Genomic DNA, 13580 nt, shown 5'->3' with positions numbered 1-13580 from the left:
CATGCACTTCCTGTGGAGTGCAGCGATGACTGACTGCAAGGGAATAGGACACTGGACCACGTCCTGCTCTCTGCAGGCCTCCTTGGCAACCCGATCGGCCTGTTCATTGCCCCATATAGTAAATATACTAAATCTGGGGCTGATGCACAGAGCAGTCAGAGTTGTGGTGGGGATGTGAATTCTCTCCATGTGACCAGTCTTTACATTCATTGATTTTGTTGTTTCGTCTTCGTCATGTTAAATGATGATGAAGCTGATTTTTGTCGCCGGGAGCTATCAAATGAATTAAAATACGTTCGCTTAGTGACTGAAGGCAAAAATATGTTATTACTTTTGGATTTTATTTCCACTTTTCTGACAGTCTAGCATTAATCGCCTTGCAGAACAATGAATTATTTTTGTAGGTTCGCTAAAGAGATTTGACTTTTATTAATCTTTTCTGCTGAGGCAGTCAGTCTATTTGGGACGAAGAGTTTAATTTCACACTCTTGGCTGATTTCAAATGTTTGCTGCATTTCAAGTCCATGTATGGCATTATACCATAATAAAGAACCAAACATGAGATAATGCAGTACTGGTACTCCATGAAAATTTACATCCGAATATGGACATATGAATGTGCACTTTAAGCCGAATTATCCATTTTAGTGTGGTTCGCAAAATTCTGGTGCTCTTGAAGTATCCTCTGATGTCTTGTTTCTTTTATGACATAATATAAGATCTTTTAATGTTTTACACGTACGAACATATAGGCTTCCTGCGTCATCGTAGCTGTGCAAGCGTGGTGTCACCTGTTATCTGACACTCTCTGGCAACTGCTGAAACGAACCTATTTCTAACAGGTCGCAGGAAAATATTGTAAATATTGTGAATGGTGGTTTGAAGTGTTACATTCAAAGCAAATTTCCTTATGCACAAGATGAACTGTGTGCGAGAATGTACGATGAATTTCTTAAATCACAAAGTGTTTGACTCTCATTTAAAAATCAACTTTTTGAGGACGACCATTTGGAAGAATTTTGAGCCCAGACCAGACATTTACGTTGTTATTAAACATTTTACTGACACATTTGTGTGATATATCTTAGTTTAAACAATGAACTTTTCTTATTTGTGTTTCCACGCTACTGAAGAGTGATCTTGCAATTGGTTGACTACATCATGTGTCCTATGCTGTCATCAGCTGGCAAGATCAAGTGACATGAGCTATGACTGGCTTACAAAAGCGCATCGCAAACTCGATTTCAATGCTTTGGAAAGTGACATGCGGCATTTGATGGAATTCAAATTCATACCTTTGTAATACGAAAAAAATAGCCCCCTCCCGGGAATTTCGTTTTCTGAAGTGTCGGGCAATTCTATGTTGGTATATAAAACCATAAACATTCAAAGGATTGATGAGTTTTACAGTGCTGAGGAAGAGTATATTGTCACTTAACACGGTTAAAGTGTATTTTCACCCGGGAGAACGTGTATTTTTTACCAGGAAATCCGGGAAAAATCCGGGATTTTTTTTTTTTTTCTTTGTCCACATATACACCCTGCTCGGTGCTGTTGGTGAATCCAAGCTTAGGCTGAGGAGTTCCTTCCCATATCTCAGTAGGTTTTCACAGTCCTGGCCTCTAAGTTGTATTGGGATACCTTGCAGTGCTCTCATTTTGTCGAATTTGACATCACTTTACATCTTACCGTTCACAACGATTGACATCACAGCATTTTTTAATCTATCTACGAAGAGAATGACAGGATGTCATAGTTGAAAGTGTATTTCTTAGAGATCAACAGTATCCAGATACCCCCAAAAACATACATTTTTCATATTAGGTGCATTTTGCTGCCACCTACTGCCAGGTACTCCATATCAGTCACCTCAGTAGTCATTAGGCATCATGAGAGAGCAAAATGGGGCACTCTTGTGGGACTCACGGATTTCGAACATCGTCAGGTGATCGGGTGTCAGTTGTGTCATACGTCTGTGAGCAAGATTTCCACACTCTGAAACATCCCTAGGTCCACTGTTTCCGATGTTATAGTGAAGTGCATATCTGAAGGGACACGTACAGCACAAAAGTGTACAGGTCGACCTCATCTGTTGACTAACAGAGACTGTCGACAGTTGAAGAGGATCGTAACGTGTAGTAGGTAGACATCTATCCAGACCTTCAAACAGGAATTGCAAACTGCATCAGGATCCACTGCAAGTACTATGACAGTTAGGCGGGAGATGAGAAAACTTAAATTTCATGATCGAGTGGCTGCTCGTAAGCCACACATCGTGCTGGTAAATGCCAAACAACGTCTTGCTTGGCGGAAGGAGCATAAATATTGGATTATTAAACAGTGAGAAAAACGTTTGTGGAGTGATGAATCATGGTACACAATGTGGCAATCCAATGGCAGGGTTGTGGGTATGGTGAATGCCAGTGTGTGTAGTGGCAGCAGTAGAATTTGGAGGCGATGGTGTTATGGTGTGGTTGTGTTTTTCATGGAGGGGGCTTGAACCCCTTGTTGTTTTGCGTGGCACTATCACAGCACAGGTCTACATTGATGTTTTAAGCACCTTCTTGCTTCCCACTGTTGAAGAGCAATTCAGGGATGGCAACTGCATCTTTCAACACAATCAAGCAGTTGTTCATAATGCACAGCCTGTGGCGGAATGGTTACACGACAATGACATCCGTGCAATGGACTGGCCTGCACAGAGTGCTCGCCTAAATTCTACGGTACACCTTAAGGATGTTTCGGAATGCCGACTTCGAGCCAGGCCTTACCGACCGACATCGATACCTCTCCTCAGTGCAGCCCATGGGCTGCCATTCCTCAAGAAACCTTCCAGCACCTGATTGAACGTAAGCCTGTGAGAGTGGAAACTTTCATCAAAGCTAAGGGTAGGCCATTTGGAATTCCAGCTTTACCAATGGAGGGTGCCACGAACTTGTAAGTCATCACATAGTATTTTCAGGAACAGCAACAGTGAGGACAAATTGTATGATGTCAGTGTTAGTGTTAACCTCTCCACAGATACTGAAAGAAACATTACAAGCCATCTGTGTCAGCAGGTGAAACACTGCAGTTTTATGCTTCAACAAGAGAAGTAATTGATAGTTCTTCCAAATCTGAAAATTATAGTAACTTTCAAATTGGTTTATCAAAATCGAACTAGAGACTATTGAAGGAAAAGTCATATTTACATTTATGCGAACTTGTTGGAACTATAAATTTGCACAAAAACTCAAAGTCAGAAATGTAATTTTTAACCTTCTTTCTTGTTTTTCTATACTCCTTCATCTTCTCTCCAGGTTTTCTTTCCATTCTTCTATTCATATGGTCCACATTTCTTATTCCGTCTGTCACGAAATCCTTCTAAATTTAGTATTTTATTCTGAAAAAGTTTTTTCTCTCATTTCTAATTCTTTGATGATACTTCTTTCTAGTTCTTTTCACAACTCTGTAATCCATAGTACTATCATTTTCTTTTTCCTGAAATATGAGAATGTTCATTTTGTTTGTCTGTTTTCATTCATCTGGTAGAGGTGTCTAAGGAAGATTGATTATTGACATTGGTGGAACTTCTGATATTTTCCCCATATTTTAGTTTATCTCCTCATTACTTCTCATTTTGCAGCCATCTGTAGTTTGTGTTGCACCCATTTGTTTTCTAATAATCCATTTTTGAGTGTTCTGTTCTGTCCAGCATGTACTTCATTGTTAAGGCTACATGAAATTAGCAAATAAACTTGGAAAATTCAGCATTTTGAAATTTGAATTTAGCATTTATGTTTTTCAGTCTACTTACACATCAAAATGAGCAAGCTATAACATGAATTAACAAAATGTTACACCATAAAGGTTAATCAAAAGCATGCAATTCCAGTGCCACCATATCTTTCTGGTGAAAATATTTACAAAAAAAATGTGGCTGTTCTTGTATTTTAGAAAATTTTGCTCAATAATTACAAAACATAAAGAGGAAGAACACGGCAGATGACATAAGAAACAGCCATTCCACAATTCATGTGACAAATGTATGTTTGCCGCTTCCCTAAAAACGTTTTTATGTTTAATGCAAGGATGCTGTATTTGTATCTGGACAAGGAATGTAGCAAATAAAAATGAAGCAAAGAAACCTCTAAGTCAAAAACACTACTTCTTCCACATGCAACAAAGCAGGGAAACTTAATGTATGTAGTCATCTGCAGATGATGATTTCCTATCTATCTATCTTGACTTTGATGTTTATTTCTTGTCTCACTTTTATTTATTGATTATTCTATCAAGATATAAGTAAAAGACCGTTGGTTTAGTGTTCACTTTTCAATGACGATGTATCTTGTTTTATCTACTCTGTGTTAACTTGGTAGTGCATAAATACGTGTGCGTTGGGCAGGTTAGCAGAGCATCATACAAGTATTTGCAATTTTTGCTCTTTTGTCATATTTATGTGATTATCTCACATTTGATCATGGATATATTAAAAAAGGACATCTCTAGCACCTGTGTATTGAGATAATTTAGCATTTAAGTAGTAAATTCACTGAAATATACTAATTTTAATAAATTTCACTGAAATATACTAATTTTAATAAATTTCACTGAAATATACTAATTTAAAAAATTTTGCTGAAATATAGCAATTTCACATTTTATCACACTTCAAAATTGATCAGAAACATGTTGCACTACACCCAGGTAGCACTGGAGCTACCATTTTTTACACTTTCAAAACATTTTGCATTGATAGCGTATATGAATTTTACGTAGCTCTATTCATTGTTAAGCATTCACACGGGTATAAAAATTGTCGTCTTACCACTGTACAGTGTTTTATTTTTTTTGTATATGTATGGATGGATATGTGTGTGTGTGTGTGTGTGTGTGTGTGTGTGTGTGTGTGTGTGTGTGTGGGCGCGCGCGAGTATATACCTATCCTTTTTCCCCCTAAGGTAAGTCTTTCCGCTCCCAGGATTGAAATGACTCCTTACCCTCTCCCTTAAAACCCACATCCTTTCATCTTTCCCTCTCCTTCCCTCTTTCCTGAAGAAGCAACCGTTGGTTGTGAAAGCTAGTAATTTTGTGTGTGTGTTTGTGTGTTATTTTATTGTGCCTGTCTACCAGCGCTTTCTCGCTTGGTAAGTCTTGGAATCTTTGTTTTTAATATATTTTTCCCATGTGGAAGTTTCTTTCTATTTTATTTACATCATTGATATAATTTTTTTGTCAGACTATATGCTCGTTCCATTTTATTATGTTTGACATCAGTCTAGTCCATACTGCTATGTAGTTCCTCCCAGGTATTTAAATTTACTATCTATCTATTTTACCTATTCATGTTTCTATGTATTTTTGAGTGTTTGTTCTTACAGCTGAAATTTTGAGACCAGTTTTATTCGTTATTTTTTTTCCAGAAGATCTATTTGCATAACTGCTTCTGTCAGATTTTCTGAAGGTATTGCAAACTGCCAGCAAAAGCCAGGCAGTGCACTGTAAATTCCATTTGTTTTCTATTCTGGAATTATTGGTTCAATTTCGGGATTTTTTTTTTTTTTTTTTTTTTTTTTTTTTTTTTTTGGTTACAAATTCCAGATCAAAATTTTTTTTTCTAAAACACGGTTAAACAGTTACAGTGATAAATTGTCCTCCTTGTCTAACACCAGTTTTTATTTCACTTGATTAAGATACTTCTCTCTTAGATTTAACTTTAGATTGCACAATGAAGATTATCATATTTGTTAAATTTCGTAAAATATCTTCACTAATTTTGCCAAATTCTATTATGATTTAACCATTGTTCTTGTGGCTACTAACTCATATGCTTTGTTGAAATCAGCAAATGTTATTATAGGTTAGCTGGTTAACATTCTGTGGCAAATTAGTGATTTTAAGTCAAAAATCTCTTGTGTGCAGGATTTTGCTTTTCAAAATGAATGTGATGTTCACCCAGTCGTTTGTCTTATGTTTCTTCAACTCTGTTCAGGTGAATTTTTGATAATATTTTGTATGCCAATGGCGGAAGTGACACTCCTTTGTAATTGTTGATTTTTTGCTTATGTTGCTTTTTCTGTGTGGGTGGACTAGTGCTATTTTCCACTTTTCTGGAACCTTTTTCATTTTCCAAAAGTTCTTAAAAAGCAAGTGTACATCAATACATCTTTAGTTCTGACCATTTCAGTTATTCTATTGTAACGAGTCTTCACCACTATATTTGCTCATTTCAAATGTTTTGGTGCCTTCATGAATTTATAGCTCTGTTGGTGGGAAATCTTCAATATTCTCTGGTATTGCTGGAAATTCTAATTTAACTGTTTGAACAGGGCAGCTTTAACAGCCTGACAAAAAAGTTTCTCTTATTTCACCATTTTTTAATTGTTGTTTAATCCTATTTTGTCATTTTCATTTTCATTTTCGAAACAGAAACTTGGTGCTAGGTACTCTTTAAGCAAATGTTTAAAAATTTGGTAAAATTTTCTGGTTATTATTTTGGCGGAATTTTCTAGAATTTCTATGAGATAAAATTTTTTCAAGATTCTTTTGATTTTCTGGATTATTTTTTATGTTTATTTTCTTTGTTGTCTGAATTGTTCAGGGTGTTGTTCCTTTTTAAAGATCTTAATTTTTTTCTATTTTTGAGCTCCTTGTTCTAGTGCTTCTTGGCACTCCTTGTTGCACCATGCCTTCTTTCTATTTTTAACCAAACCTAATGTTTTCTCTGTGACATTAGTAATATGTACCTGGAGTTCATGCCAAACTCCTGTTTTAGCTGTCTTATTTTCTTTTCTAAAATTTCTGTTGTAATGTTGGCCCTACTGGAGTTGTATTTGATAGATTTCTGGGTCTTCTTTTTCATTTTGATGGTAGAAATCTTGTTTCAACCTTTAGAGAGGTAATGATCTGAATCAAACTGCCCATTTCTCATTACTTTATCAGTCAAAATTTCTTTAAATGCGAACATTTTTAGGTTAGGCTTTACCGTGACTGTTACTGACATTAAATGAAACAACAACTTCACTGTTACCAGTCACCTTTTTATTCATTTCCGCGACACGTTTCGAAGGTTTAAACCTCCATCATCGGGTGGATTTACATTAGTAAGTATTACATTTGTCTGTGTGTGTTGTGGTACGATTTTTGGAGGAACTTGTGGCACTGCCTTCAGTGGTCACAGGTTCCTTTTGCTGTCGTAACACATCACATGTGTACTGCCACATTTGTAAAACAAGTGCCACAAGTTCCTCCAAAAATCATAACACAACACACACACACACACACACACACACACACACACACACACACACACACACACACAAATGTAATACTTACTAATGTAAATCCACCCGATGATGGAGGTTTAAACCTTCGAAACGCGTCTTGTAAATAAATAAAACAGTGACTGGCAACAGTGAACTTGTTGTTTCATTTAAAGTCAAAATCTTCTTGATATTCCTTTTAGATCTGGGTATTCTGAAGAAATAGTTTCAATTCCTTCTGTTTTCCAGTCTGAGAATGAGAATTTACATTTAATGTTACAATGTAGTACTTCTATTTCAACTTACAACTTAAAAGGTATTTTAGGACATTCCATTTTTTCTTTACCACAAATGTTTGGATTCCCCAAGAATTCAAGGTACCATTGCATTACAGGATGTAATGCTGAATTCCCCCTCAGAGTTACCACATGAGGTAGTGTAATTATCCACTATGAAAACTTTCCAGTTTGAAATTTGAAGTTATAAATTGCAGAGAGCAGGAAGTCCAGGATGATCCCTGAACTCCCAGAATAAGACCAAGTTGTTAGCCAGAAATTCTACTGTTTCAGCCACCTCTAACATGTGGAACAGTCATGCCAGCTGTACATTTTAGTCTTGACAACAAGCAAAATTTTATTTATTTATTTATTTATTTATTTATTTATTTAGGGCTGTCAGGTACCTAGACAATTGACCTTAATGCATTTCTGGAAGCCTTTTTTGCAGCCAAAAAATATTGCATTCTCTCTGTGGCCACTTGCCTTCTCTCCTCTGTGTTGCCACATTTTTGCTTTTGCTCATTGTGGACATAATTAAATTCAGCAACCAGTGATCTGTCATCATCAGTTTTCTGCAATATTAGCAACTCCTTTGCTTCTCCATTTTCTGTGATCCATTCTTTCCTTCTTAAGGCTGCTGTATGTTGTACCATCGATCATGTCATCCAGTATCTGAAATATCTTCCTTCCTCACTTCCTTTTTCCATCTACATAACCTTCTAAATCTGTTTTTATCAGTCTGTCATTGTTTCTTAATATTTGCCCCATCCAATTTCTTTTTCCTCTTTTTATTACATCTAGTAACTGTCTTTTCTCTCCCACTCTTCTCAGTACCTCTTCATTTTTTACTCCGTCCATCCAACTTATTCTTTCTATCCTCTGCCATGTCCACATCTCAAAAGCCTCTAGCCTTTCTCTGTCTGTCTTTCTCAAAGTCCATGTTTCAGTGCCATACAGAAGAACACTCCACACAATACTTTTTATGAGTTTCTTCCTGAGTTCTCTGCCCAGACTGCACCAGAAAATTCTCCTTTTCTTATAAAATGCCTCTTTTGCCATTGCTATTCTTGTTTTTTAATTTCTGTGGTGCACTTCCAGTCGGTGTCTATCCTGCTTCCAAGATACTCTAAAATTTTTGCACCTGTTCTAGTGTTTCTCCATTCAGTATAATTTTTATTTCCTCCTACTGCCAATACTTTTGTTTCCTTTGTGTTAATTTTCATTCCATAATTTTTTTCCGTTAGCTTCAATGGTGTCCACCAAATCCTGTAATTCTTTTTCTCCTGTGGCTAGAAGGACCATGTCATCAGCAAACCTCCGCTTCCTCCAATTTCTACTCCTTTGTCATCTAATGAGAATTGGTCAATCATATTTTCCAAGTAGAGGTTGAAAAGACAGCATCCTTGTCTTACTCCTTTTCCTAGTCCGATCCAGTTTGTACATTCTCCTCTCACTTTTACTAAGGCTTTTTGATTGAGATATAATGAGTTAAAAATTCTTCTGGTTTTCCAGCCCACTCTCTTTTCCCACATTATAGTCGCCAGCTTGTCCCAAACGGCTTTTCTAGATCAATGAAGCACACAAATATAGGTCTCTTCCTTTTTCAATAAACCTTTCTCCCAAGATTCATAGGAGCCCTATTGCATCTCTGGTGCCCGTGTTTTGTCTAAAGCCAAACTGATCCCCATGAAGATTCTCCTCCATTACTTTTTCAAATCTCTTATTAATTATTCTTAACATCACTTTGGCTGCATGTGAAATGAGGCTGATTGTCCTGTTCTCACCACTTTTTTTTTTTTTTTTAATGGAATCGTTACTGTTGTCATAAAGTCCTCAGGCCATTCACCACTGTCATAGTGATCTGTACTGGGAACAATTAGAGGTGTCATCCTGATTCAGTCCAGTGCTCTTGAGGTCCTTCTTTACCTCCTCCAACGTTTATCAGGGACTGTCTCTCTGTTTCTCGATAGGATCAACAGGTCATTGGCAAATGCGAGACAGATGACCGTTACACTGTTCTCTGAGCGTCCAATGTGAACTTTGTTCAGTAACTCTTTCCCAATTTGTTTTCCCACTTTCCGGCTACATTATCTAATACACACTTGAAGAGAACAGGGCAGTACATCACCCTGTCAGATGCCAGTTTTTATTAAGAACTATTTGCAAGATACTCCCATTAATTTTGATTGTTTAAGTTTCTTTGTACTCCATCGTCAAGCCATCCGACCGGCGTATCATCCTCAGAGGAGGATGCGGATAGGAGGGGCGTGGGGCCAGCACACCGCTCTCCGGGTCGTTATGATGGTATTCTTGACCGAAGCCGCTACCATTCGGCCTAGTAGCTCCTCAATTGGCATCACGAGGCTAAGTGCACCCCAAAAAATAGCAACAGCACATGGCGGCCTGGATGGTCACCTATCCAAGTGCCGACCATGCCTGACAGTGCTTAACTTTGGTGATCTCACGGGAACCAGTGTTTCCACTGCGGCAAGGCTGTTGCTCAAGTTTCTTTGTAAATTTTTTAATTTTAAGTTCTGAATTATATGGTCCTCCGCTTAGTTATATTTTGTTATTAATCACATTTTTCTCTTTCTTTGTGGCACTCTGTATGAGCAGATAAGCACCAGTCTTAATTTGTTGTTAAAGTGCGCGTCATTTATGTTGGCGGCCGAGTTTAGGTTTGTTCTGTGCATCTGACCTCACAAAACACAGACAGCCACTGAACAGAGAACGACGTTGCCAGATCTTTACTGTAGTGCAGAGCATGGACGAGTGTCTTCAGTTTTAGAAACATTCAGTCATCAATAAAGTAATAGAACAAAAGCAATGTCTTGATAGCAGACTTTCTTTTATAGAATGTTTGGAAAAAGCATTCTTTATACCAACTGCTTCATATTCTATTAATTAATTAAACCAAACAAGCAATAAGACTCCTAATTTTGGTGATAACAAGGAAAGGTGTTTGTATCAATCTCACGAAGTGCTTTTTCGCTATAAAGAACAGCGGTAATTGTTTATTTCCTATTGTACTTCGACGAAGTGTGAGTAATTCATAGCCATACCAACAGTGTTTGCCAGTATTTTGCGTGACGTCTTATACTTCTTAAGGAGTTCTATAGACAGACGAGTTGTGTTAGCGTAATGGTGAAGGTGTTGGGCTTCGATGCCGAAGTTTATGAGTTCAAACCTTGTGCGATGATTAATATTTTCTTTATTTTAAAAACAATATTGAAGTGCTATACTTCACGAATTTTATTCGTTTGAATGCAATTTTTTGAAATTTCTAGTGCTTTGTCTCTTCATTAACCCTTTTGCTGCTGCAGACACGTGCTCCCCGCATTCAGCGCTGTGCACAGTTTTGTCATCATTGCACTGCTCGCCTGTGCAGACACACGGTGTTCCCACTGCTTTGACACACTTATCATTCGATTTCACAAAAACTATTAGGCCCAAAAATTTGATTTTTACACGTCTTCTTGACTGATACCTTCCCCCCATAAATGACTTAATTTTGTTTCGATGTTCGACACAGTTATTATGCAGCATTAAATGTAGTAAACCATTGCACGAAATTTTGAAGAGTTTTCAGAGGTAAAAGTCCATAGCGTATATTTTCCGTATGGTCGATTTGAGTTTGCCACAATGTTGAGAATGAAATGTGGACAAGATACGTAAATTTCATACAAAATTTACTGTATAACAATATCTCTTTTAATTTAAGTACCACATAGGTGTCGTATGTAATATTGGGAAATATTCTGTCTTTCGCGACTGTAATAAGTTTTATTTACACCGGGCACGTTTGGCTTTATTTAAATGGTTTACTATATTTAGTGCTGCATAATAACTGTGTTGAACATTGAAACAAAATTAAGCCATTTATGGGGGGAAGGTATCAGTCAAGAAAATGTGTAAAAATATAATTTTTGGGCCAAATAGTTTTTGTGGAATCGAATGATAAGAGTGTCAAAACAGTCGGAACACGATGTGTCTGCACAGGCGAGCAGTGCAGTGACAAAATCGCGCACGGAGCGGAATGCAGGGAGCACGTCTTTGTAGCAGTGAAAGGGTTAATGCGGCCATGGTGGCTTTATTTCACGAACTGCGCGCTCCCCCCTAAACGTAAGCTTGCAAACTATGCTATACTATGCTATAGTATGGCGCTGCTTCTCTTGGCGCGTGCGCCGTGTGCAACTGGCAACGCAGCAATCTCCCGCAATTGGGCGGGCATGCTCGAGCCGCCAAGATAAAAGAATTGAACTATAGTGTCTATTGTGTCTGTGTATGTGCGGATGGATATGTGTGTGTGTGTGCGCGCGAGTGTACACCTGTCCTTTTTTTCCCCTAAGGGAAGTCTTTCCGCTCCCGGGATTGGAATGACTCCTTACCCTCTCCCTTAAAACCCACATCCTTTCTTTTTTCCCTCTCCTTCCCTCTTTCCTGACGAAGCAACTGCCAGTTGCGAAAGCTCGTAATTCTGTGTGTGTGTGTTTGTGTGTTTTGTTCATGTGCCTGTCTGCCGGCACTTTCCCGCTTGGTAAGTCTTGGAATCTTTGTTTTGAACTATAGTATAGTTTAGAGAAGTTGCCGGCAGTGGACACTTCTGCCTATTAATGTCCGCCTCGACACATTCCACATCCCTGAAGGCTTTCCTTCTTGATGGGATTTATGGAATGCAGTATGTAAGTGAATGAAGTGGCATGGTTTAATCCCTTGTGCAGGAGAAGGGCGTGGGCGTGATCTGTGCAGCGGGTGTGGCGATGGGTCTCCTGAGCAACAGAGGTCCAGCGCCGTGGCACCCGGCACCCCAGGAGCTGAAGGAGGCCTGCCGGGCAGTAGGCAACTACTGCAAGGTGGGTGTGAAGAAGCCAGCATGAAAGTGATACACAAGTTACTGGCAGGGTAGAGAAGTGCGCAGGGTAAAAGGTACAAGGTTTACAGTAAAAGGTGCATGATGCAGAGTGAGAGGGGGCAGGATGTAGTGTAAGAGGTGCAGGTTGAGGGGAGCAGAGTAAAGGGTGATCGGAAAAGGCTGATGGTAAAAGGTACAGAGTAATTAGTAAAAGGTTCAGAGTAAGAGTTGCAGGGTGGAAGATAAGACATACAGGGCTTAGAGGTGAAAGGTACAAGGTGCAGGGTGCAGAGTAAGAGCTCAAAGTATTTGTGCACTAGGATTCGAGAGTAGTGCCTGTTTGTTTAAACACTTGAAACTTGTTATACACTCCTGGAAATTGAAATAAGAACACCGTGAATTCATTGTCCCAGGAAGGGGAAACTTTATTGACACATTCCTGGGGTCAGATACATCACATGATCACACTGACAGAACCACAGGCACATAGACACAGGCAACAGAGCATGCAAAATGTCGCCACTAGTACAGTGTATATCCACCTTTCGCAGCAATGCAGGCTGCTATTCTCCCATGGAGACGATCGTAGAGATGCTGGATGTAGTCCTGTGGAACGGCTTGCCATGCCATTTCCACCTGGCACCTCAGTTGGACCAGCGTTCGTGCTGGACGTGCACACCGCGTGAGACGACACTTCATCCAGTCCCAAACATGCTCAATGGGGGACAGATCCGGAGATCTTGCTAGCCAGGGTAGTTGACTTACACCTTCTAGAGCACGTTGGGTGGCACGGGATACATGCGGACGTGCATTGTCCTGTTGGAACAGCAAGTTCCCTTGCCGGTCTAGGAATGGTAGAACGATGGGTTTGATGACGGTTTGGATTTACCGTGCACTATTCAGTGTCCCCTCGACGATCACCAGAGGTGTACGGACAGTGTAGGAGATCGCTCCCCACACCATGATGCCGGGTGTTGGCCCTGTGTGCCTCGGTCGTATGCAGTCCTGATTGTGGCGCTCACCTGCACGGCGCCAAACATGCATACGACCATCACTGGCACCAAGGCAGAAGCGACTCTCATCGCTGAAGACGACACGTCTCCATTCGTCTCTCCATTCACGCCTGTCGCGACACCACTGGAGGCGGGCTGCACGATGTTGGGGCGTGAGCGGAAGACGGCCTAACGGTGTGCGGGACCGTAGCCC

At 39.3% G+C, this 13580-nt stretch overlaps 1 protein-coding gene and 1 pseudogene across 1 annotated transcript in view; one reads left to right on the top strand and one right to left on the bottom strand.

The window, feature by feature from the left end:
- LOC126295441 (uncharacterized) overlaps positions 1-13580 on the top strand; it is a 97683-nt gene that overhangs the window by 64378 nt on the left and 19725 nt on the right. Inside the window, exon 6 of the mRNA XM_049987939.1 lies at positions 12244-12375. Coding sequence (XP_049843896.1) covers positions 12244-12375 — 132 coding nt within the window. The remainder of the gene's footprint in view (positions 1-12243; positions 12376-13580) is intronic.
- On the bottom strand, positions 9906-10023 carry LOC126295577 (5S ribosomal RNA; annotated as a pseudogene).

This window comes from Schistocerca gregaria, chromosome 11 (genome assembly GCF_023897955.1).
Source record: "Schistocerca gregaria isolate iqSchGreg1 chromosome 11, iqSchGreg1.2, whole genome shotgun sequence".
NCBI lineage: Eukaryota > Metazoa > Arthropoda > Insecta > Orthoptera > Acrididae > Schistocerca > Schistocerca gregaria.
The sequence above is the reverse complement of the archived record's forward strand: the minus strand, read 5'-3'. Positions and strand labels throughout refer to the sequence as shown.